Source organism: Prunus mume, linkage group LG4 (assembly GCF_029339155.1).
Source record: "Prunus mume cultivar Tortuosa linkage group LG4, ASM2933915v1, whole genome shotgun sequence".
NCBI lineage: Eukaryota > Viridiplantae > Streptophyta > Magnoliopsida > Rosales > Rosaceae > Prunus > Prunus mume.
In genome coordinates, this window is record NC_142701.1 from 3,146,867 (window position 1) to 3,173,076 (window position 26,210).

Below are 26,210 nucleotides of genomic sequence, written 5' to 3' on the forward strand. Positions count from 1 at the left end.
TGATCTAATGACTATAAAGTGAACCCCTTATAACTTATCCCTCATTATAGTCTGAGCATATTGTATCTGCATCAATGTAATTCGCAATGAAGAAAGGCCCTGTATGCCCATTTCAGTCTTTTTGAAAGTATGCAGGACAGATTTAGGTAGTTTGTATTTTAGGAGAAGAATTTGCATGTCATAGGGATAATGTTGTTTTACTATCTCATCCAATCATGTTTCGTCATGTGAAATCCTTATCATGCATGGTGGAACGTGATTGATTAGAGATAATAGAACAATGCTATTCCCGTGACATGCAATTTTTTTTCTTCGTATTTAGGGACTTTTTGATCATTTCCCCTTGATAAAATCTTCCTGCGTTTCCTACCAAAAAAATAATATCTTCTAGCGTTTAGACCCAAAAAAAAATATAAAAAATAAAATAAAATTCAAACGCAGCCTAAACTGGTACAAAAATAAGTTCAACCAGCGCATAAATCTTCTCAATGACAGTATAACCTTGCGACCAAACAGAGGGACCAAAGTGTAATGGTATAATTTCTAGGGTTTCAACATTTCGCTATAAAAGCTTGATACTCTGCTTCTTCTAAGCCCACGGTCCCCAACTCTTGAAATTTCAGAGATTTCTCTCCTTCATCTTCCTTGCTTTTAATTTTCCGAGATGGCTTTCTATTATTTTTTTCTCTGAATTTTGATTGATGAAAATGATGAAAGAGATGTGTAAGGGTGATGATCATTCGATTTCACGTGATCAAACAAATTCTCTTCGCTACGTTCTTTCTGATTCTTAAACTCCCACTGCCATTCGGGCCCCCATTAATTTAGAAATTCAAATTTATTTTGTCTAGTTTCTATTATTTCTCCTTTTTGTTTAATGTTGAATCTTCGAACTGGTTTTTGCAGAAATTGGTTAATTACGTTTATTTTTAAGCAACCACAGATTATAATGGTGTATTTGTAGTTTGATGTGAGGAGATGTTTGATTAAAACTGCAGATTGGGTTCTACTTCCTTCTCATGCAGGTTATTTCTCTGCTTCAAAGTTCCTTGATATTCTGCTTCCACTGAAAACTTGTGTTTCCAGATTGATGAACACAGAAGTATTCTAAACCTAGTTAATGAATTTGAAGCTAATCAAGTAATTATAATTTGGTTGGAAAATCACCATTATGGACCCCAAATTGCCTAAATTTTTACCCTTTTTGAATCAATTTTACAAGTTATTGGGTTCTGATTGAGAGATGCATTAACCTAATGCAGCCCTGATTTACCAAGTTCTGATTGAGAGATGATGGGCCTATAATTTTATCTTAACAGCATAAGATTTTTCAACGACTTTGTAACCTGGAAAACCAGAGACTATTAATGCTAAGAAGAGTTAAAAACAGAGGAAGCAACAACTTAACTCTTTGTTTAAGTCTGATGATTTGTTTTGATTTGTGGGAGCCTACCTGAATTAGCTCTTAGGGCTCTTTTAAATGGATCATAAACTTATGGTTGGAGTAAAGGAAAAGTTTCTCAAAGTGATGCTTGACGTTAGATACGTCCCCATTCTTCCTCTTGAAATTTCATAAACTTATGGTTGGAGTCAAGGAAAAGTTTCTCAAAGTGATGCTTGACGTTAGATACGTCCCCATTCTTCCTCTTGAAATTTCAAACTGTCTGTTTCGTTAGAAATGGGACTCGTATAACCGCGTTACGAAGCTCAGATTTCTGCAGATGCATATGTAGAATGTGCAGATTGTATCGATATGACCAGTCTGATTTAAATCATATACAGATTCGTACACCGTACTAGAAGTGTAGAATTTTCAGTTTATTGACTTTTATCTTTCTGAGATTACTTTTCATTTTAGGTTTTGGTTGTTTGATAATTTAGTCCAACACTAATAGAATGAAATATTTTACAGCTAATGCAAGCTCGTGGAAGGAGAATTATTGATAAAAGTCAATGGTTTTTTTGTTTCACCAGCCAACTTGACAAACACATTGCTGCTTTTGGGGATCTGTGGATCGTTTGTCATATTTTGCGGCGATCGGTTGACTTCCAAAGTCAAACATACGATATCCTGATTCAGCATGTCTAGCTAAGCTGTCAAGTGAAAGGAACAAAAGTAGAACAAGGAAGGCCAAGCTTGGCCTGTGCTCATAGCAAAACAGCTCTTTTTTGCAAGTTTGTAAGGAGATGAAATTCACTTGCAAGAACAACTTTATTTATAAGCCTGTTCTGCTTCTGTTATGTTTAACCTTCTTCGATGCTTGTATCTCCATGGCGTCTCATGTTATTTCCGCAGGCCAATCTCTTTCTGGGAACCAGACAATTACCTCTCCAAGTGGCATTTTTGAGCTGGGTTTCTTCACACCAGGTAACTCTCAAAACTATTATATTGGGATATGGTACAAAAAACTACCCCCTCAAACAGTAGTTTGGGTGGCAAACAGATACCAACCTGTTTCTGATACATCGTCTTCAACATTGCAACTTTTCCAAAATGGAAACTTAACCCTACTGGGCCAATCCAAAGCTGAAATTTGGTCAACTCATTCTATGTCAGCGGTTTCTCATTCCACCGTAGCAATGCTACTTGACAATGGGAACTTTGTCATAACAGATGCATTTAATTCATCTGTTGTTATATGGCAGAGTTTTGATCACCCAACTGATACTTGGCTTCCAGGAGGGAAGCTTGGACATAATAAGCTTACGAAAGAAAAACTAAGTCTTACTCCATGGAGAAGCCCACAAAATCCAGCACCAGGCCTCTTTTCTTTTGAGCTAGAACAAAATGGAACAAGTTTTTGGTTATTTTGGAATGGTTCTAAAACTTATTGGACCAGTGGGTATTGGACAGGGAAAATTTTTAGCCTTGTTCCAGAAACAGCAGCAAATGATTATATTGCAAGTTTCACTTTTGCTTCAAATGAAAACGGAAGCTATTTCTCTTATGCTTCAGCATATAACGATACCTTTATTAGATTCATGCTAGAAATTACTGGTCAAATCAAGTTTTATGTCTGGGGGAAGGGCTTCACACAATGGACTCTAATCTGGATGCGACCAATTGAGCAATGCGATGCTTATGCTACCTGTGGTGCTTTTAGTATCTGTAACCAGCAGAATGCTTCTCTCTGTGGTTGCCTGCCTGGATTTGAACCCAAAGTCCCGAAAGTTTGGAAATTAAAAGATCACTCAAATGGCTGTCTGAGGAAAACTCCTTTACAGTGCAATGATGTCCGAAATTCCACATTTCTGGTGATGCATGATGTTCTCCATCCTGTGAATTCTGAGTCTTTGACAGTTGAGAACATTGAAAAATGTAGATTAGCATGTTTAAAAAATTGTTCGTGCACTGCTTTTGCTTATGATAATCAGTGTCTGATTTGGAAAGGAGATCTGCTCAATGTAAAGCTACTACCATCTGAAGGTAAGGTAGGAAAAGATTGGCATCTCCGAGTTGCAGCATCTGACAATGAGTATCAAAAGATAGGGTCTACCATTAAGATAAAGAGGAAGACTACTTGGATTGTAATTGGTGTACTTTTAGGTTTCACCTTTATCTTGACAATTGTCATGATATTAGTCAGAAGGAGACAGTCGGAAGGAGCATTGGAGACAGTTGATGATTCTTTAGTGTTGTTCAAGTATAGAGATTTAAGAAGAGCAACAAAGAACTTCTCAGAAAAACTTGGGGAAGGAGCTTTTGGTTCTGTCTTCAAGGGGGTATTGCCTGATTCAACTGCCATAGCAGTGAAGGAACTTAAAAGTCTGAACCAGGGAGAGAAGCAATTCCGCAATGAAGTGAGAACTATTGGTTCAATCCAACACATTAACCTTGTTCGTCTCTGGGGATTTTGTGCAGAAGCTTCAAAAAGAATTTTAGTCTATGATTACATGCCGAATGGTTCTCTTCAATCTCTCTTGTTTCAAAAGAATCCGATAATCCTAGATTGGAAGGCCAGATATCATATTGCAATCGGCGCTGCCAGAGGATTGGCTTATCTCCATGAGGATTGTAGAGAGTGTATCATACACTGTGACATTAAGCCTGAGAACATTTTGTTGGATGCAGAATACAGCCCGAAACTGGGAGATTTTGGTCTTGCAAAACTCATAGGCAGACAAAATAGTCGGGTTCTAACAACCATGAGAGGAACTGTAGGCTATCTAGCACCAGAATGGTTTTCAGGTGAAGCCATCACACCCAAAGCTGATGTCTTTAGCTATGGCATGTTGCTGATTGAGATTATATCAGGAAGAAGAAATAGACAAGGGTTAGATGAGGGATTAGAGAGTTTCTTTCCAATCCAGGTTACAAATATAGTAACCAAAGGAGAAGATGTTGTTACCTTGTTAGATTACAGATTGGAAGGGCAAGCAGACAAGGATGAACTCACCCGGGCATGCAAAGTCGCTTGTTGGTGCATTCAAGATGATGAGAAGGATAGGCCAAAAATGAGGAAGGTTGTTCAAATTCTTCAGGGAGTTTCAGATGTTGGTATACCTCCAATCCCACAGTTCCTCCAGCGCCTTAATGAGAATCCAATAGAAGCCACCAGTAGCCAGGAGACAATTTGCACTTCAGATTCATCGGCATGATCTGATGTCTTTTCTGCGTTCAATCTAAAATCAGCAACTATTATGTGGAAATGAATAAGAATGCCCCTTTGGCCCTTTTGGAAAGTTCAAACCAGTAACGTCCATACCTCCTCACGTTTTTATTCACACCAGCTACAGAAGATATGTATCATAACATAAATTTTCTCAACCTCTAATCTCGATTGCCAGTAAATAAATTATAATGAGGAACACTGGCACTGAGAGCTTTTGTATTAAGCATCTGGAGAATCCTCTTTCTCTAATGAGGTTCACTTGATTTAGAGTATGTTTATTTTTCAGTACTAGATTGGATCAGTAGCTAGCTTCTTTTTGTTTTTTTTTTGATCTTTTAATTCTTGGTTTCATAAACTCTATGACGATCAATGTAAATGCTGCACGGATTTACTGATTACACCTTGAAATTGAAAACTTCATTGAAACTATATTGAAAAGGACAGAAGAGGATGCAATTTTTCACTATAGCTTGTAACCAGACTATGACTCTTCTGAAGTCATATACTATTTTTTTATGTATTGATTGAAAAATCTAAAAAAGGAACAAGAAAACATGGCCGTACAAAAGGGAAAAGACACTAGATCTTTCATTCACTGATGCTTTTGCTCTGTCTTCCTCAGTTTTTAATCTTCACACTTGTGATTAAATTCCAACTGAACTCAACTTCTTTTAAAGATTCCTTGTCGAAATTCTTTGCTTAGAGATAATTCAATGCAGCCACCTTCTTAGGATCACAGATTGATGTTTAAGTTATATATATATGTATGCATCCCCATTCTGCCATGTGAAGTGAGTAATGCTTGAGTTAGATCCAGCTCTCAATAATAGTAGTTCATTTTTAGAAGACAGAGAGCTCAGTTGCAACTTCCCCATACATGGCTCAACAATCCATTTCATTATAAATTGAATTATATTGAAATTCTACAGAGGCTTTTGGTAATAGAGTAATATCTAGCTTTGCTGGCAATTGTGAAGGGAACAAAAAACAGAATAAGTCCAGAGCTTTGATATCACCAAGCTTAATTAGCGCAAATCTTTGTTTGCAAGTCTATGAAAAGATGGATATCATCAGTAAGAACCACTTTATTTCTGAGTCAATTATGCTTCTACTATGCTGTACCTTCAGCGAGTATATCTCTATGGCATCTAGCATCTTCTCCCCAGGCCAATCTCTTTCAGGAAACCAGACAATCACCTCTACAGGTGGCATATTTGAGCTGGGTTTCTTCACACCAGGTAACTCTCAAAACTATTACATAGGCATATGGTACAAAAATCTACCACATCAAACAGTAGTTTGGGTGGCTAACAGAAATCAGCCTGTTTCTGATCCAATTTCTTCAACATTGGAACTCCATGCTAATGGAAACTTAATCTTACATGGATTGTCCAAACTTCCAATATGGTCCACTAATTCAACATCAGAGATTGCTAATTCCACTATAGGAATGCTTCTTGATAGTGGGAACTTTGTTCTAAGAGATGCATCTGATCCATCCGCTGTAATATGGCAGAGTTTTGATTTCCCAACAGATACTTGTCTGCCGGGTGCAAGGCTTGGATATAATAAGCTTACCAAGGAAAAACTAATTCTTAGGCCATGGAGAACTTCAAGTGATCCAGCACCCGGCCTCTTCTATTTAGAGCTACAACAAAATGGAACAAGTGTTTGGTTTCTCTGGAATGGTTCTGAAACTTATTGGACCAGGGGATATTGGACAGGGAAACTCTTCAGCCTTGTTCCAGAAATGGCGGAGAATAATTATATTTCAAATTTTACTTTTGCTTCAAATGAGAATGGAAGTTATTTTACTTATGCTGATGCCTCTTCAAAAACCTTTATCAGGATTATGCTAGAAATCACTGGTCAGCTCAAGTTATTCATCAGGGGGAAGGAGTTCACACAATGGACTTTGACCTGGATGCCACCACTCGAACAATGTGACGTTTATGGTTCATGTGGTGCTTTTAGCATCTGCAACCAGAAGAATGTGTCTCTTTGTGGCTGCCTGCAAGGATTTGAACCCCAAGCCCCAAAAGATTGGAAATTACAAGATCACAAATAGCTGTGTGAGGACAACTCATTTACAATGCAATGATGTGAGAAATTCCTCATTTCCTGTATGCATGATGTTCTCAATCCTATGCTTCTGAGTCTTCGACAGTTAAGAATGTTGATGAATGTAAATTAGCGTGGTTAAGAAATTGCTCATCCACTGCTTTTGCTTATGATTATCAGTGTCTGATTTGGAAAGGAGACCTATTCAATCTAAAGCAACTAGCATCTGCAGGAAAGAGAGGCCAGGATTGGCATGTCCGAGTTGCAAGATCTGAGAAGGATCAAATTATATATTCTGCAAACAAGAAAAAGAGAGAGACTGCTTGGATTTTTATTGGAGTACTTGCAGGGTTATTCTTTGTCTTAAGCGTTGTCATGGTCATTTTCAGAAGGAAACAGTCAGTAGGAGCATTGGACACAATTGAGGATTCTCTCGTGCTGTTATAGAGATTTAAAAAAAGCAACAAAGGATTTCTCTGAAAAACTTGGAGAAGGAGGTTTTGGTTCCGTTTTCAAGGGTATATTGGCTGATTCAACTGCCATTGCAGTGAAAGAACTTAAATGTCTGCAGCAGGTAGAGAAACAATTTCACGCCGAAGTGAGAACTATTGGTGCAATCCAACACATCAATCTTGTTCGCCACTGGGGATTTTGTGCAGAAGCTTCAAAAAGACTTTTAGTTTATGAGTACATGCCAAATGGTTCTTTACACTCCCTCTTGCTTCCGAAGAACCCACTAATCTTAGATTGGAAACTAGATATCATATTGCAATAGGGACTGCGAAAGGATTGGCTTACCTCCATGAGGAGTGCAGAGAGTGCGTCATGCACTGTGACATCTAGTCTGATAACATTTTGTTGGATGCAGAATACAACCCGAAACTTGGAGATTTTGGTCTTGCAAAGCTGATAGACGGAAACTGCAGCCGAGTTTTGACAACCATGTGAGGAACGCTCGGCTATCTTGCACCAGAATGGTTTTCAGGCGAAGCCATCACTCCAAAAGCTGACGTGTTTAGCTATGGAATGTTGCTGATTGAGGTTATATATCAGGAAGGAGAAACAGAGATGTGTTCGATGACGGGTTAGAAAACTACCTTCCAATCGAGTTACAAATGTAATAATTGAATGAAAACATGCTATTAGCTTGTTAGATTATAGGTTTGAAGGCCAAGCCGACAAGGATGAACTTGGTAGAGCATGCAAAGTCGCTTGTTGGTGCATTCAAGATGATGAGAAGGATAGGCCAACCATGAGGCAGGTTGTTCAAGTTCTCGAGGGAGTTTCAGATGTTGGTATATCCCCAATGCCGTGGTTCCTCCAGCGCCTTACAGAACTTCCAATAGAAGCCATTAATTACGAGGAGACCACTTCCGGTTCAGATTCGTTTTCTTGCACTCAAGTGCATTTCAACCTCAAATTAGAAGCTGTTCAAAAGAAATGTAACAAGGATGCAGCTTTTGCAAGCTAAAATCAGCAACTTCCATTTCTATGTTTTCATTAAGATCACATTTCTGTTGCCTTCTTGCTACCTATACAAGATTTGTATTGAAAAATAAGTTTTAGCAACCCAGGTTGAACCCCATAAGCATCCTACTTTCTTATTTAACATCAGCAAAGCATATTCTTTCGCTGAACAATTTCATCAGTTGATTTAAAATCATTTTGTTCGTCAGTATTGCCTCTCATACCAGGGCAGGGGGTTTTGCAACTTTGCATAAATAACATCAAAAGCTTCAACAACCAAAGCATTTACAAATTTACACGGAGAGCATTAGCCTCGCCAATATTACATGGAAAAATTGTCTAAAGAAGAAAAACAATACTTAGAAAGTGATTTGTTGCCAGATGAGAAAAATTGTTCCTTCCTCTATCTGCATTAACCATCTTGTTGAAGGACTGGGGTGTTAACTAAATCAGCAACCTAGAATGAATGTGGGGTAGAGATAGCAACAACATAAACATTAATTGTCATTATCCAACGGGGGTCACGTCTAGTGGAAAAGGGCATTGATTGCAAACTAGTGGTCTTAAATTCGAACTCTTATGCCACCTTGACAATGTGTGTGAGAAAACCACCATCCACCTTCCTAACTTTGGCAAAAAAAAAAAAAAAATTTCATTACATAGAATATTTAAAATAAAAAATAGTCACGACTTTTTAAAGAGGAAGAAATCTTCCCTACGCTGGTACCTGTTCTCTTTGTTGGTAACCACCACTCTCATTCTCTCTTACTGGTATCTTAATCTCCTCTCTAGTTAATACCTTTAAGGACAAAATAGCCATAGAAAATAAGTAATAAATGCAAATTGGGCCTCGTTTCAATAAGTGTAATACAAGGGTTTTTCCCGGCATTTTTAGTATGGATCATTTCTATATAGACCCCAAAATATTTTTAGTGAGAGTTGGTGTTGACAGTACAACATACCTTTGCTTCAAAACAGATGCATTCTCTGCAGGAATTGTGCTTAGAACCCCTTGATCAATTTTTATTTTCAGTTTTGGATTGCATTCAATGTAAACCAATTCCGCCACTGCCAGGGATGGGCACTTTAAAGTATAACCTTCAGTGCACACACGCTTGAAGTTTGGTAGCTTACGAAGCATTATGGAATTCACTAGAGGAAGTTCCATTTCCTCTGCATGTTCTGCTTCTGTCTCTGCAACAATTTCTTCCATCATCCAACAATCTATAACTTTTATCTGCTCTAGGCTGATAAGAAGTTTAACTATGGAAGGTGAAAACAAATATTTCATTTGCTCACAACCATGTACTTCTAGCCATCTCAAGTTCCGAAAGCCGTCGATTTGTTGTGAACCCATTTCCCATATGTCAATTAACATTGGCAAATCTTTTAATACCAATCGTTTGATCTTGGTAAATTTGTGTGCATAATTGCTTTCTTTAGGTTGGAATATCACTTGCAGTGACTCGCAGCCTTCCATTTCAAGACATTCTAGATTATCACTGTCATCTGACTCATTAATAGTTACCGACAGTGTAACCTGAAAATTAAAATGGCCCACTAATCAACAACAAATCAAAATAATAGGAACTAAGTAAGAGAAAAAGAATAGGTGGCTTCATGAATAAGCATTTCATCATCTAAAGTTCAAACATTTTATTCGGGAAGCATTTTAGGCAATTCATCATCTAAAGTACCAATAGAAACCCTATTTGTGGACGCATATGCCCATGCCCATTGACCTTTTTTCAGTACTTACCAGATCTTTGAGCATATTTACACCCGCAAGCCCACGCATATGTACATATACATATTGATATGGAAAGTATATATTACCAACGATACGTTAGTCATTTAAATGCTTACCTCTTTTTTGGAAGTGTGTTCACTGGACGAGAATGGTGCGGAAACTGATGGTTGCGAACGAGTACTACTAGGACCTGCATCCGACTTTTGGATTTGTGGAATATTCTTTCTTTGTTTTTGTTTTCGTGGAATCAATGAACCCAATGTCTCCAATTTTGGGCATCTTTTCAGGTACATTACTCTTGTGGATGGCCATACAAAAGTATTATCAGCATCGTCGCTAAAAGTCTTGGGACCATCACTGAGGCTCACAAGGCTTGACAGGTCTTCTAGTCTAAGACTCAGTTTGGGAAACAAGATCCTTGTGGACCCTATCTCTTCTTTATACTGAAGTGCGACTATGGTTTTCATAGTCCTGCAATAAGAGATTTTTAATTCTTCAAGACCCACAAGTTGCCTGGCCACTGAGTAGGAGAACAGGTATTGCAAGCTGTCACAACTTAGGACAGTTAAAAACCTTAAATTTTCAAAGCACCGGATTCGACGCGGAACGTTCTTCCACAAGTGTGCAAGCAGAGTTACATTTGCAAGGGACACTTTTCGTAGTTGAGTGAAGGAGACCGGAATTTCTTCAGTGTTCCCCTGAACCATCTGGCCCTCTAGATCAAATAGCACTTCTATTTTTGATGACAGCTTCACTTCTAGTTCTTCTAGATTTTTTAACCAGGAAATGCAATTTGGTGGAAGTAGTATTTTTGATTTCTTAGAAGAGGACCCGCCAGCTTCATTTCCTTGATTTGACGACCAAGTCTCTGCCATCTTTGCCAAATGGGAGGAGTTGATCAGCATATTATTATTCGTAAGTCAACCAAATATGTAATAATGGATTAACCCTCAGAGGAAAAAAGAAATTTGACACACACATTTAATTATCAAAAAGAAAATAACCAATTACTCAATTATATATATATAGACACACGCATACCTCAGGTTTTGAGCTACATGGCTGGTTGGCTATGTAGAAACTAACCAGGTTTGATACACCGGACAGATTGAGCTCCGTTAAATTAGGAAAAGCAACCTTGGAAGATGCATCAATCTCATCTTCCATCCCCTCATTTGAGACAATTTCTTGCATTTTGTCGCATAGATAAACAGCTAAGGACTGGAGTTGTACCAAGTTTCTTGCTATAGACACTGGAAAGGCATATCTTAACTCAGAACAACAACTGATCTGAAGGGATCTTAGGTTGCCCAAAGATTGATTTTGAAGCTGCCCATGACATATTGCTAGTAAATCCGGTATCCCGTTTAGCTCAAGTGACTTCAACTGAAGGAAGGCAGTCTCACCCGTTCGATCACTTATAAGAGACTCTGTGCCGAGCTTACTATTTTGAATCGATAAAGCTTCCAAGCCTTCAAAACTTACTTGGTCATTGAGGACACAGTTCAGATTTTTAGTTTCTCTGAAGTACAAAGCTCTAGAGTACCTCAACAGAAATCTAACATCTCCATTTTGCATGAACTCCTTTGCATCACCAGCAAGCTTAACAGTATTTTTAAATCCGTAATCCAGGGGTTGTGGCATAGGAAAAGTATTAGCCTTGCATATAGATATATGAAATCTTGTTGTTTCCTTTTCCAAGAGCACTTCATCTTCCGGCAACAACTTGAAATCCGGTATATCTATGGCTAAAACTGTCAAATTTTTAGAGGGTAGAGACATCACCTCAGCTAGGCTTGCCATCCGGATCTCACCTTCTTTGCTTTGATCGACTTCCTCTGCAGGCTCCCATTTATTAAAGCTGCGTGTCATGTACAGCTCTTCTAGTTTACTTAATGTGGATAGGATACCATGAGGAATTTTCTTCAGATAAGAACAATCTGTCGTATCTAACAACCTTAATTGTTGAAGATCTGCAACTTCTCTCGGTAACTCTTTGATGTTGGAACGCGCAAAACTGAGGATCTCGAGATTCTCCAATTTCCCAACACCAGATATGTCTCCCAGTGTACAATCATCTAGAGACAAGGTCCGAAGGTGTCTTGGCAGCACTTTAATTGATGTTAAACCTGTATGTATGAAAGATAAAACCCGGAGCTTCATCCCTTTCAACATGCTTTCCAGGGCAGATTCTGAAATTTCGCTATTTTTTAGTTGTAGAAGTTTAAGTTCTTGATACCCCAAACCTGTCACAATGGGGTCGTCAATATGAACATTATTCAGTGAAACTGTTGTGTACTGTTTGCATGGAGGATTTATTTGCCAACTTCTATATCCAGCTTGATCTTGTACCATAAAAACATCCATATCTTGGGAAGCAATTGATATGGCAATGCCATGAACTACGCCATGCATTTTGGTACAGCCTTCCTTGCTGCTATCTAGCAGCAAAAACCTCCTTTTTAGTTTGACAACCAAAGAATGTACTCGCATTCTTGCTGCCTCCACTGAATCAAAACTGTCAGAAATTATTCCTTGTCCCCATGCATATCTAACCAAATAATCAATTGGAATATCGTAACCTTGTGGAAATAAACAACATAGTAAAAAGCATGACTTGAGTTCATCGTTCTCCAGTCGTTCATAACAGAGTTTTATACTAGAATAATAAGATTGGGGAGGAATTTCATGCGCTTTTAGTTGCTGAAGGGCATTAGTCCATTCATACTTACTCTTATTATTTTGTAGCGCTTTCGCAATAGTTACGACACTATACGGTAAACCTCCACATTCATTTGTGAGCGCTTTTGCAATACCACATAAATCAGGATCAGCATCCAAGGGTTCACCTATTGTCTCCTGGAATAGCTCCCACGCTTCTTCTGTAGTTAACAGCGGGAGTGTAAAGTTCTTTTGACTCCCTATCTCATAGCACACATCCAAATTCGATGACGTCACCAAAACTTTGCAACCTTTATGTGGATGTCCAAGCGGAAGTCCTATTGCCTCAAAATCATGTACTGACCATAGATCATCTAATACGATGAGGATCCTTTCACATAGGATTCGTTCTCTTCCCTTTTCAGTTTCTAGGTCAATTGTATCTGCAATTTCAGCTTGTATTTTACTAATGTTTGGGTTTGGGGACACACCTATCATCACAACCGCATCAAACAGCTTTCCTTGTACTATTTTAATGATTTCTTCCGCCATTAGGGTTTTACCCACACCGACCATCCCGCAAATCCCAACCATTCTTATGTTTTCATTCTTCAAAGCCTCCAAGACATGATTCATGACTGTTATTCTGGATTTAGGGCCTCTAACGCCTGCTGTTAATGTTGGCCGTATCGTCTGTGGAGCTGCTGGATGGGCTACATTTTGGTTCTGTGGAGCTGCTGGATGGGCTACATTTTCGAATTTTCCTTCTTCAAGGAGATGAACAACATGTTGTTTAATCTTCTGCGCTTGCCTACTCAAACTCAGCCAATACAAGCATCGTCTTCTCCTGTTGACTTCATCTTCAAAACGCGAGACTTTGCCGATCGTCACGTCCACCGTGCTTAGCCAAATCAAAACATCATAGTTGATCACTTCCCCTTCCCTTTCGGCCTCATTGACCAACCTCTGCAACGCATCTCTCTTCACAATTAATTTTGTAAACTCATCTTTAAGATCTTCTATGTTAGGATCACAGTAGGTCAAACAACCACTCTGTGTCCCCATCAGCGCCACTAACTACCTTCCCAACTTCGGATGTAGATGAATTAACAATATCTTTTTTTTTTGGGGTCTGATTTTTCTTTCTTTTTGTTGGGGAAAGGAAAAAGCAATTGGAATAAATGCTCCTCTCTATGTATTTGTACAGTAATTTGAAGGCTTCTCCCGATATAAAAATCCACGGAGCTGTCAAACGAAAATAAATAATAAATATAAAAATGAAAGATTGTTATAACTAAGGAAAAAACACAGGTGCTATAATGAAATTTGGCAGATGTCTAAGGGTTGCATATTGTTGTCCATCCCAAATAACTCACTTAGGTACACAATCAAATGTCACAAATCACAATCTAGAGGTCGATAGCCTGCTGGATATAGTATACATAACCAGAGACTTAAATATATCGAGATACTGATCTTCACCTCGAATTCATATTATTGACTAGTCTCAAAGTCTAATAGAGCTATTTGAGGATTGTTGGCTAACGCGACATGATGGGTGAGAGGGTTGATATTGCCTGGACCTAAGGTATAATATTAAAATTAATAAATTTGATTTTTCTACTTCAAACTAATTTTTTTCTTACCAGCATGTTGCGCAGCCCATCCCCTTTTATTTCTATAAATAAAAGTCAATTTTTTCTAAGTAAAACTAATGACTAAGGTCCAACAAAGCAAGTTACCGAATCAGTCCTAATCAAGGGTGGAACTATACCTTAATGACTACGGTGGGCTGTAGCCTAAGGAGAGTTTTGGGGATTAAAAAAATCAAACCTATATATTTGACTTGTTTTAAACATAGCCCAATATGTATTAACCTATTACTAGTCCAGAAAAGTCCAATTCTTTATGAGTTTAGGTGCAAGACATCAATAAAAATACACATTAAAATAGGTACACTTTCAATTATGTTATCCAACATATTTTTCATTTTATAATATGTGCTTTTTGGTTTCATTAATATGTATTTTTTTATATGTTAAACTTTATTGGAAATTAGCATTTAGCTGTGCACTCGAGGTCCTAGGTCTAATTCTCCCCTCCACAAATATAAAAAGAAAAAAAGCGTATTGAAAATTAGTCAATGAAATTATGAACTATCGTAATTGATATGATTTAATATATACTTTTATTTCTAGAAAGACTATAGAAACTAGAAGTAAAAACAAATAATATCATTAGAACGTAAGGTAATAACTTTAGCTAGCCCACCCATTGAGGAGAGAGAAAGACATAGTTTTTTGAAATTTTACTTGTCCAAATTGCAACCGTGAGATGGTGACATAGAGACAAAGAATGGGGAGGTGTTGCAGGAAAAAGGGTAGGTGCTGTGGGGAAGATGGTGGCTATGGGGAAGAGGATGAGAGTGCTAAGGTTTTTTTTCTTCTTTAATGTGTTTTATTTATTTATTTTAGGGAGATTAACTATTATACCCAATATAGGGGCCCAAATTATAAAAATACCCTATATAAAATAGACTTTAAAAATGTACCCAAAGCCCATTTACAACAACAAAGAGGCTTTTAACTTCTTATAAATTATAAAACTGCCATCAATTTCTTAGAACAAGCCCAACCCCAAAACCTCATAAAAAAAACCCCAAATACACAATAGGTATCAAAGTAATTTAATAATCAAACTTAAATTCAATAGGGCTAGCTGTCATTTTTTGGGTTTGTTTATAGAAATTCAGTGGTGTAGGGCTTATCTATAATATTAGTGCTAAGAATGGGTATATCACTAAATATCTCTTTATTTTAATTGTTATTTTGTTTTATTCTTTTGTTATTTGATTTGTTTTCTTAATTTATTGCTTATGTGGAGTCCACGTCAGTTAAAAATAGGTCCCACAAATGTCACATTAACACTTAATGATTTTATTAAGAGTACTTCTAAACAAACCTTAAAATTACTGAGTACACCCTACTACCAAACTATTTATTAAATTACTAATTTACCCTAATATAAAATGACCAAAAAGAATATATTGAATTGTGAAATAAATATAATTTTAATAAGTACATCCTACTCACCATATTCAACCCTAATCAAATATAGAGAAGTTTCCATATTACTTGGTGCCCACGAACAAAGTCGCGCACACTGACGAAGGTGCAAGGAGGTGTCGTTAAATGGTGTATAGCATATAGGAAGGGATAGATAGCAATGATTCTAATCCAGCTAACTTACTTGCAACAGTATCAATCTTCGATGAGTGACTAGAAGAATTTTCCCTTTGTAGAGTAAAAAGCGATCTTCATAAGCATATGATAACACAAACTTCCCACATACTTTAAATAGATCAACCTGGAGGAAAAATGAACCTGATTCTGTCAGTTGCAATATAACCTTCATGACAAAAGAAAAAGAATTAATTTTAGTCACTGAATACAAGTAGATTGTAACCAAATAGGACATCAAGCTGGATATCAACCAACAAATAATCACACAAGGAGGTTTACTTAATTTAAGGTTGAAGAAGATGAGAGAGGATGGAATATTAAATAAATTTCAGACATTGAGATTTCCACCGGCTTCTCTAATAACATCACCAAAGTCTTCTATGCCCTTGCTTTCCTGCCAAAGTAAAAAATTTAAATAAATTGTAGACATTGAGATTCATGAGCGTAGAAATTGCAACTAGTAAGAGCTGGAAAAGTATAACACTCATAAAAAGAAGGATTGGTATTAGGGTGTTGTGTAATAGAGTGCATTAGGGTGTACAAAAGGTATTTTTGGTAGTTAAATAAGGTGTACTTAGTTAATTTTACATTTTGATTAAAATATTAGGGTTTACTTAGATCATAGGGTGTACTTAGTTAATTTTAGGGTTCGTTTAGCAGCACTCTTTTATTCATAGTTGGGCTAACAGAGGGGGTGAAATGTAAATTCTCAATGAGTTTGAGTATGCAATTGTAAATGTCCCCAAAAATGGATATGAACTTGAAAATGACCCCCTAGACATAATACCTACCTATCTATTCACTGATCATGTATAAAATATGTAGGTAATTTATCTATTTTGCATGTATCACCATAAGTTTCCAACGGACAATGACCTAACCGATACTTTTTAGGCAAAAGATTAATTTTTATTAGGTATATTATTATCATTGTTTGTTTAGCTATATTACTATTATTTATGTGTATTATTATTGTACATACGTAATTTGTATTCAATTATTATTTATGTATATTAGGTGTTTACTTTTGTTTGAAACGTTTAATTATTGAATAGGTTTCCAAATTTAAAGGAATTAAATTTAAATGCTAAAAATAAGGGATTTGACAAGTAGTTAAGGTAGATGGCATAGTCTATGAATATGTTACAATACTAGGACAACTATAACCTATATTAAAATTTGGGCTTTTCATAAATGTTAAAAAATTGGTAGGTTTATGTCTAGAGATAAGAGTTTATTTATTTATTTAGTACAAGGATAGTCTAAACTAGAGGTGGGAGTTACACACAACTAATGTCATAGGGGTTCGAACATGAAATCTGTGGTTTGCAAGTCAAGATCCTTTTCCACTGACCTGGAGCCCCCATTGGCTGGATTAGAGTTTCAAGAGACTATCTCTTAACATATATCTAATACTGAAGTGTGAGAGAGTTTCAACGTCGACGTACCTCTAATACCAATATGAATTAGGGTGCAAGAGAATCTGAGAGAAATTCTGCAGAATGCGATGTCATGAGACAAAAGTGCTGCAGGTGCTCCACAAATTGAATAAGAGAAAAATTTAATTGTTTGAAGGAATAATCACAGAGAATAATACTGATCGATTCACAGAAATTAAAGACTCAACAATTGATCATACTAGCTTAGAACAATTTATAAAATGAGTTGTGTGAGCTATAAAAAGGAAAGAAGTGGAAAGAAATACAACAGGCATTACTTCAAGAGAAGGTTATTCCTTGAAAACCGAACTCTATAGTACAGAATACTAGAACATATCCAAGCTTAGAGGTTTCCTTTTTCAATCACTAAAGAGATAAAATATGCACCCAAGCAAGGTATAAGATTCATGTGATGGGAAAACAAAAAATACATAGATACATCAAGACTTTAAATACGCACTGACCCAATATGAATGAGAAGGAAATGGAGAAAAGAAATCTAGGGATTTAGATGACATTATAATGTTAATTTGTTTATTTGAGTTTTGACATGGACGTACCTCTACTACCAATGTGAATTAGGGTGTAAGAGAACCTGAGAGAAATTCTGCAGAATGCGATGTCATGGGACAAAAGTGCTGCAGGTGCTCCACGAATTGAAGAAGAGAAAAATTTAATTGTTTGAAGGAATCACAAGGAGGATAATACTGATCAATTCACAGAAATTGAAGACTAACAATTTGATCATACTAGCTTAGAACAATTTATAATATGAGTTGTGTAAGCTATAAAAAGGAAAGAAGTGGAAAGAAATACAACAAGCATCACTTGAAGAGAAGGTTATTCCTTGAAAACCGAAGTACAGAATACTAGAAGCATATCCAAGCTTAGAGGTTTCCTTTTTCAATCACTAAAGAGATAAAATATGAACCCAAGCAAGGTATAGGATTCATGTGATGGGAAAAAAAAAAGAATACATAGATACGTCAAGACTTTAAATATGCACGGATCGACCCAATATGAATAAGAAGGAAATGGAGAAAAGAAATCTCACTACAAAAAAAAGTGGCAACAGTTACCATTTTTTCAGTCACGTTCTTCTTTTTTATCAAGTTAAAATAAGATAAAGAGACCTCTGAGTTTATCTTAACTATTTCATTAAATATATGCTATTTAATTGTTTTTACATATTTTAAATATCTTTATAGATTAATCTAATTTCCCGCCTTCGTGTTATTTAAACTTATCATTCGGACCTAAAGCAGAGGTCTAGGCTTGAATAGGGACTATTAGTTCGAAAGTAAAAGGTTAATTCAGGCCCAAACTATATCATTGGGCCCGAATTGACTAAGAATCTTGACCTGATCTATGGGTTGATCTAAACCCAAATAGGTACCATTAACCATGATTCTAGTTCCCTCCTTGTTTGATTAGGTATTGCTTGTATCTATCAGACCGACACACATAAATGAAAGAATATTGAAGTCCTTTTGATTGAGGCATAGAAAAGAACTCATCCAGGCCTAAAATTGGTACATAGGTGATGAGGGGTAAATTTAAATGATAATCAAGCAAGACACAACAAACTTAACATACTTTTGACCAGGTACTCTTATGACTAGTCTACTGTCATACATGAATTAATATAACCAAGAGCATACACAGAGCATACCAAGAAGTACCTGCAAGCCTAGAGAATTACTAGTGACAACCTAGGCACTTAGAAGGACCCGTCAATCTAGGCATCCCTTGTACTAGCAACAACTATGGCGAAAGTGTGTGAAGGCATCATAATCAAGTAAACATCAAACAACAGGAAATGATGACTAGTCAATCGCAAGAACACAAACCCAAAAATACATGAACATCATGCGATGACTAGTCAACTATTAAGAACATAAACCCAGAAAATTACAGAGATGCAAACCAAAAATTGTTCACCTAGAAACCCACAATTGGGAAAAATTAGGGGTCATCAACCGACCAGGCAATCCACTAAGCAAAAAGATTCTTACAAAGAAACACTAGCAAGCTCAAGAAATCCTAGGTCTATTTAGGAAGATGAGCTTTACCTCTTTTGTGCAATCTTCTTCTCCAACTTAGCAAAACTAGCAGCTTAGGTCTTCATGGCAATGACATCTCCTTCTTCAGCTATTTCATCCCATGGCACCAGCTGGCTAGCTCTCCAACTCAAACAAGAAAGAAATTTGGATTCAAAGGGAGAATGACCAATTTCTTCAAGAAAGCATACTCTTGAAGAAATCAATCTTGAATCTGACCTAGATATAAATGAGAGAGTGTTTGATCTAGCAAGATGAGGTTTTCATATTTCAAATGTAGTTGTTCAAAAAGAAACAATTTGGAAAACTCGAAGATGAAAAATATGATGGTTACACTTGAGGAAGAAGAGAAAGTTTACAAAGAAACTTTCCAAAACTTACCTGCAAAAGTGACGACTGCCAAATGAGGAATGCGTTTGTTTTTACACAAAATTCCTAGGTTAGAATTGTACAAGGCAGCAGAGAATTTAGCAGAATATGACAAAAAAAAATTGGGTAGGATCCAACTGGAAACAGTGAGTTGGAAATCCTAACAATACAGAATTTGACTAGTCATACGAAAGAAAGATGACTAGTCATAATTTTTAGGAATTTAGTTAATGCAATTTAATGCAATGCAAAACTTACCTTTGTCAAACACATTGTTGTCCATCACAATGCAGCCAGATAAGAACACCTAGAGATGTAATTCTTAATCTAAACTAGAGCTTGAGAAAAGACAATGATTGTCCTATTACAAAATTGTCAAGGGAAGCCAAAAGAAAATTACAAAATCCATACACTTACAAGGCCAATACCTCCCTTGGAGCATAATGGCTTGAGCAGAAGTCCAGAATAAGCGCAAACACAACAAATCAACATCCTACGTACACTATTATACCGTGTCTATTTGGCTAGTCTTATACCCATACCTATACAACTCTAGATCAAGATAAAAGGAACAAGCCGATAAAGTCCAAACCTAAGCTCCCCTGTTCTTGTCAACCTGATCCAAATTTCAATTTTTTTCAGAAGTTGAAAGAATCCTCTTCATGAGCCAGAACTCCAATCGTGGCATTGGTGTTAATCCAAGACCTCCTCACTCTATAGAGCAATCAGATCCAAGTTATCAAACCATCAAAAGGAGTGTTCACAGGAAAAGGGACTAACAATTAGTTTTCTTTAGCAAATTTAACTTTGTTGTCAAATCCAAATCCTTCTTTCAAATACCTCTATGAGCCCAATTTTCCTATTACCAAAACCCATGTGACCTCATGTTTCTTCCTTAACACCAATTTAACTTTGTTAACTCTTTAGCCCTTTGATAGGACCCGCCCCGGATTCTCCTTCGGAATCTGTGACAAGCCCTACTTCCTGTCTAACATCTAACCGATGCTGGATCCACTTTACTAACAATCCATTTAGCCCTAATTTGAACTTATAAAGACTTCGACTCCTACTGCAAATTTCAGCAAAGTCTCCCCCCTGTAATTGGAACATTTCCCAAATTACAGCACTTGCAAACAAGTATAGAAATAATGCCAATCTGCAGCATGCACAAGGTAAGGGCACACATAACAGTTAACACAATTGAAATGGGCTTCACGCCCTCTACCCAAACTGGAAACGAGCAAGCAGAGCAACTAAAGATTTAAGTTTAAAACCTGATGAGGAAAAAGGAAAGTAGAGAATGATAAAGAGAAGTTCCTACACTGCAAGCTTACGGAGCAAACAATGCTGAGGCCTCGACATGGTGGTCTCGACCTTAGATATCTAGAACTTGGGGGGCAAAACAGAAAATGCGAGCGGATGAAAACAAAGCGTTAAACATAATTTATATTCAACATAAATAACCCCCTCCGTTTTAGGAAATAACTATCAAAACACTATGCAACAAATTTCTTTTGTATATGTGCATATTTACCATCCGATACTTGAAAATAATTCACTTCAGTAAGTTCATGTCATAACATAAGATAAGGAAAACCATATAATTAATACTTTTCTAATTTCTTGGAAAAATATAAACTTATTTATTTAATCCTTATTGTAAAACTGTAAATTTAAACCCACCAAAATATCTCGTTAACACAAAATATAATATGCCAATAATTTCCAAATATCCAACCTTAATTCTGAACTTCGTTTCCAATGGTCATACCTGTGCAGGTAGTCTCAATGCACATACTCAAGAAATCTCAACCTAGAAAGTATCTCCACAAATATACCCATATACATATATAGATATACAAATACACACACCCAAACTTAACACATCATTATCATGTACCGAGGGAAACAATCCAACCGGATCAAAAAGTGAACCAAAGTGAATCCTACACCCCAAGGGCAAAAATATAATTTCACAATTAGATAAATTGAATAAAATGATTAAATTGGTGGCTGAAATCGCTGGAACAAGAGGTGGAAGTTTTGGGTCAAAATTGGCCGAATTTTTGTACTTTGCTGGCAATATCGATTGCTCCAGCTGCTAGGAGAGGCGGGATGGAAGAGGAGGTGGAGTTGGTTCTTTTCGTACTAGCCTTGTTGTCGGAGGTGGGCGGTGGCGGTGGCGGTGGCCCCAAAAACCATCACTATAGCGAAAGGGGGCTGTCGTGTGCGAAGAGAGAGAGAGAGAGAGAGAGAGAGAGAGAGAGAGAGAGAGAGAGAGAGAGAGAGAGAGAGAGAGATCATATTTTTTTAAATTCAATTTTGAAATATTTATAGTTATGTCATTATGCTTCCGTTGATCATAACTTTTTCATTACAACTCCGATTTGAGCCCACTACATGTCTAGGGACGCATCTCAACGCGATCTACATCATGGTGCCATTCATGTCTCCAAAATCCGAAGTGGCCAAAATAATCCTATCCTTGAGGGCAAAATTGTAATTTCATAATTTATTAAATTAATTAAATTAAACAAATACTTAAATTAGGGTCGGGATGTTACAGATGTCTCAGGTGTGAGGACTAGTTTGCACGATTGCAACTTATGAGTTCTAGTTTGATATGTGATTAAGACTTCCATACTAGAACTCGTGGTTTGATCGCGTTCAGTATACTTGTCTATATAAGCACCTACACACTTATCTTAGTGTCTCTAAATGCAATGACTTGAGACTAGTCATTCTACATGCAATGACTTAATGTGGAAGTATTAGAGATCTCCTTATATCCAATCTCATTTCATAGCTCTCATACTATTTCATATTCCAATGACTTGTTGTGTTACTGTTATGATAATATGCCAAATATCATTGTTGAAAACAACGATCTTGTTAATTAGTGTTGGAAAATATCCAAAAAGCAACATCACATGGTTGGTGTTAGGGCATATTTCTAACATGATAGTGGTGGTGATTTGGCATCGTTCAGCCTAGATACAGAGTAAAGAGTTGGGAACTAAGAGACGGATACGCAGGCGCGTATCGTATCCGAAGAGATCGAGTGCGGATACGCAATGATCGTATCCGACTAAACGGATACGGTCAACGACAAAAAGATACGAGTATCTGACATTACAGATACGAGTATCCATTGTTTAGGATACGTGTATCAGAAAACGTCTCCACTTCTTCTTCTTTCAGATCTTCCTTCTTCTTCGATATAAATAAGAAGCCCAGATCTTCCTTCTTCTTCTTCATCCAGCGGTGCCCCTACTCATCAATTTCTTCTTCTTCATCCTTCATTGTTGGCGGCGTCGGGTTCTCTTCTCCATTTTCATTTTGTTTTCTCACGCGTGCTTCTCTGTTCTGATAGCTGGTCTTATCCTTTTGACAAAAGGATTTTGTTTGTTTTTTTTTTGGGTCAAAGATTTTGTTTGTTTAATAATCACAGTTTCACCCACACCCCACGTGATGGCTGGTCTTATCGTTTTGACAAAACGATTTTGTTTTGTTTGTCTTATTAAAAGTAATAAAATATTATAACCAAGACAAGTGAAGTATGTTAAAAGTAATAATATTATCATTTTTATGTTATTTAAAATATGTTTTAAATTATATATATTGTTATTTTTAAATTATTATATATTTTTTAAATTACCGGACGTCGTATCCTCATTTTTGAAAATTTGTTATCCCCGTGTCGTGTCGTATCGTATGTTTATCCGTGAGGTTGGGAAGATAAGAGAAGAGAGAGAAAGATTGAGAATGAAATGAAGAGACATAATAAGATCTTAATACAGAGATTGAGAACGAAATTAAGAGACATAATAAGATCTTAATACATGAAATTGAAATTTGGAAATGTTTTGGTCGCAGGTTGATATGTTTGTGAAAGATAGGGAGAAGAGAATAAGATCTTTTAAGGTCCTTGTTCTTGAAAAAAAAAAAAGAGTAAAGGAGGAGGAAAGAAAGAACACTTGTTTGACATTTTAAAGTTGGAAAGTTAAAATAGAAAAGATGATATTTACTGTATTCTATGCTTGATTGCTTTTCTCTAACCACATGGAACTTTAGAAAGAGAGTTTGGAATAATTCAATAGGCACAAAAAACGATGGCAGAAATTAAAACAATGGGAAACAGCCCACAAATGCCAGGGACTATGTTTGGAACCAGTTTGGTAACCAAACATTTATAGTAAAACCGCCTACCGACCGATGACGGTTGATATAGCTAAAAGGGAATCGCTACGGCACCAAAAAGGTGGTTGATGCAAAGAGACCAGCGGCTAATCAACCATCAAGTGAACCAACATCCTCCTCGCAAAGAAGCTTGTCGGCACCGTTGAGGCTGACTGGGGGAAGTGTGAAGAGGGAGAGAAGACATAAAGAAAGAGAGAAGGCAAAGAGACAAAGGAAAAGACGTTCAAACAAAATATATATATATATGTGTGTGTGTGTGTGTGGGGCGGCTGAACAATGGATGTTAGGTTAAAAGTGTTAAGGTTTTATATATATTGTACTGGAGTTGAAATGGAATTATGTACTAGTGGTGAGGGTTCCGAATGTCATTGGCACTACTTTTTGGAATTTGAAGCATTTTATGTTGATGTCATTTTGGTTTGATTCGGTTGAACTGATGATATTGGAGGTTATGAATTGTGAATTGGACCGAGTAGGGGCAGTTCAAATTTTTTTTTTATTAATAAAAAATGAAAACAAAATTTATAAAAATTCTGGATCTAATGGTTCATACCAATTTGGTCAGTTCATCGATATATATGTTAAAAAGTCCAACCCTACTAGGGACACAAGTATCTTCAAAGAGGCAAAAATTTGAGAGAGAAACAATATTTTATTAACATACTTTTGGATTTCTTATAGCTTAGAGCATCTATAAGAGAGTTGCTATCGTCTCATTCCCAGCTATTTTGGTTAAAAAGAAGGAAAATCCTAACTGTAGCAGACTCCCCTACTTGGCTTTCTATTTTGAAGAACCAACTTTTGGCTCGCTACATCTAGCAAGGAGGAGAGAAAGTGAGCCTTGCCAAACGAAAGTTGTGCAAGAGAGAGAAAGGGGGAGAAAGATAAAGAGAGAAACAAGGGAGAGAGAGAGAGAGAGAGAAAGATATTTGGAAGGTCGATGGGGTTGGTTTTAAAATTTTCCTTTTAATATTTTTCATTTGCAAGTGGGAGAAAGAGAAAGAGAAAGAGAACAAAATAATAACATATTTGAGATTAGCCAAAATAGAGAACATTGCTAGAGAAAACACATTTTAAATAGTTTGCTATAATGACTTTCTAGCTATTTTAGCTAGAATTTGGCTAAAATTTAGAGACTCTCTTGAAGATGCTCTCAGCTCCCTATCTCCTACTTAACATTAGAATAACTCTATACCAATTTTAAATAAAACAAAAATCAATTAGGTCTTAAAGCTTGTAATGTCAGGCTGAGGGTAGGGGTTATGAAAACAAGTGACATGAAAATCAAGGACTTAAGAACATGCCAAGAGTGCTCCTTCTTGCTACCTGGTAAATGGCTACATTTTGTGAATCTTCAAGGCAATGTGCTTCTTTGAACTGAATTTGAACATTGATCAAGAACATGTTTTTTTTTTCTTTTTGTACATACACATATTTTTTTTTCCAGAATTTGTCAATCTCTTGCTTTTCTCTTTCAATTGCATTTGCCCACTAATTCACTACATTTGATAGGTAGGCGCATCCTGGCTTCTTCATTTCGTTGGATCTTGACATGTTCTCCAATTATAAGGTATGGCTAAACAGGGGATGGTATCTTAGATTAAGATACAAGGGAAGGAGTAATGTGGGTGATCACTACTACAAAAAGTGAAAAATACAACCAGAAAAAAATGACGATTTAACGGAAAACCGTCGTTGTGTTTGAAAAGATGACGGTTTTATAAAACCGCCGTGTAAGAATAACTTAAACACCGAAAAAATGGGGATTCCAATGGTTGTTTTTAAAACACGACACACCTGTTTTAAAAAGCGACATCTTATTGAAAAAGGTTTTCCTCAGAGTAAACTCAGAGCCCAAAAACAACGGCAGAAGGTATGAATTAACCGACATTGAAAGTAAAGACGACGGTTTAAAGAAATAGCCGCCATTTTTTCTCCGCAATGACCAAGTTTTCGTATCCGGCGTCACATAATTTCAAAAGAATCCACGGCGGTATATTACAAAATACCGCCGTCTTAAATACATGTACAACGACGTAAAATATAAATTTGTCGACTTATTTCATGTTCCATACTACGATGGTATCTTTAACTCTAACCACGTTGGTTTGTTCAATTAACGCCGTGTAATAAAATTTACCACGTTGTGAAGTTAAAATTACCATCGTATTTATTTACTTTATACATCTACGCTTATACCTAAACGGTCGTCTTAATTACATTATTTTTTACTATTTATTTCTTGGATTTTGGTATCCTACGACAATAGACCAACTTAATGACAAGAATTGAGAATAACCACGATGGTTTATATAGAAAACCGCCGACAGAATAGATTTTTTTGAGAT

General features: G+C 36.6%; 2 protein-coding genes, 1 non-coding gene and 1 pseudogene across 11 annotated transcripts; 3 read left to right on the plus strand and 1 right to left on the minus strand.

The window, feature by feature from the left end:
- The first annotated feature begins 479 nt into the window (after positions 1 to 479).
- LOC103328378 (G-type lectin S-receptor-like serine/threonine-protein kinase At2g19130) lies at positions 480 to 4,893 on the plus strand. The gene is made up of 2 exons (XM_089051033.1): positions 480 to 2,368; positions 2,647 to 4,893. The coding sequence occupies exons 1-2, from the start codon at positions 2,258 to 2,260 to the stop codon at positions 4,597 to 4,599; spliced, it is 2,064 nt and encodes a 687-aa protein (XP_088907159.1). The 5' UTR covers positions 480 to 2,257; the 3' UTR covers positions 4,600 to 4,893.
- On the plus strand, positions 700 to 794 carry LOC148917672 (small nucleolar RNA R32/R81/Z41). The gene has a single exon (XR_016126526.1). It is a non-coding gene; the product is annotated as a small nucleolar RNA R32/R81/Z41 (small nucleolar RNA).
- A 124-nt stretch (positions 4,894 to 5,017) lies between the features above and the next one.
- Positions 5,018 to 8,349, plus strand: LOC103328410 (G-type lectin S-receptor-like serine/threonine-protein kinase At2g19130 pseudogene; annotated as a pseudogene).
- LOC103328379 (disease resistance protein At4g27190-like) lies at positions 8,320 to 17,964 on the minus strand. 9 transcript variants are annotated; one of them, XM_089051032.1, is made up of 8 exons: positions 17,794 to 17,964; positions 17,243 to 17,320; positions 15,802 to 16,188; positions 10,933 to 13,797; positions 10,008 to 10,766; positions 9,104 to 9,681; positions 8,869 to 8,940; positions 8,320 to 8,764 (listed from the first exon to the last, which is right to left on the minus strand). In XM_089051032.1, the coding sequence occupies exons 4-7, from the start codon at positions 13,615 to 13,617 to the stop codon at positions 8,934 to 8,936; spliced, it is 4,029 nt and encodes a 1,342-aa protein (XP_088907158.1). In that variant the 5' UTR covers positions 13,618 to 13,797; positions 15,802 to 16,188; positions 17,243 to 17,320; positions 17,794 to 17,964; the 3' UTR covers positions 8,320 to 8,764; positions 8,869 to 8,933. The 9 variants fall into 9 exon arrangements, with proteins under 9 accessions (XP_088907158.1, XP_088907157.1, XP_088907155.1 ...); XM_089051031.1 differs by having other exon boundaries at positions 8,320 to 8,768; XM_089051029.1 differs by lacking the exons at positions 8,320 to 8,764; positions 8,869 to 8,940 and adding an exon at positions 15,645 to 15,714 and having other exon boundaries at positions 8,947 to 9,681; positions 15,802 to 15,918; positions 16,074 to 16,188.
- Positions 17,965 to 26,210: the final 8,246 nt, after the last annotated feature.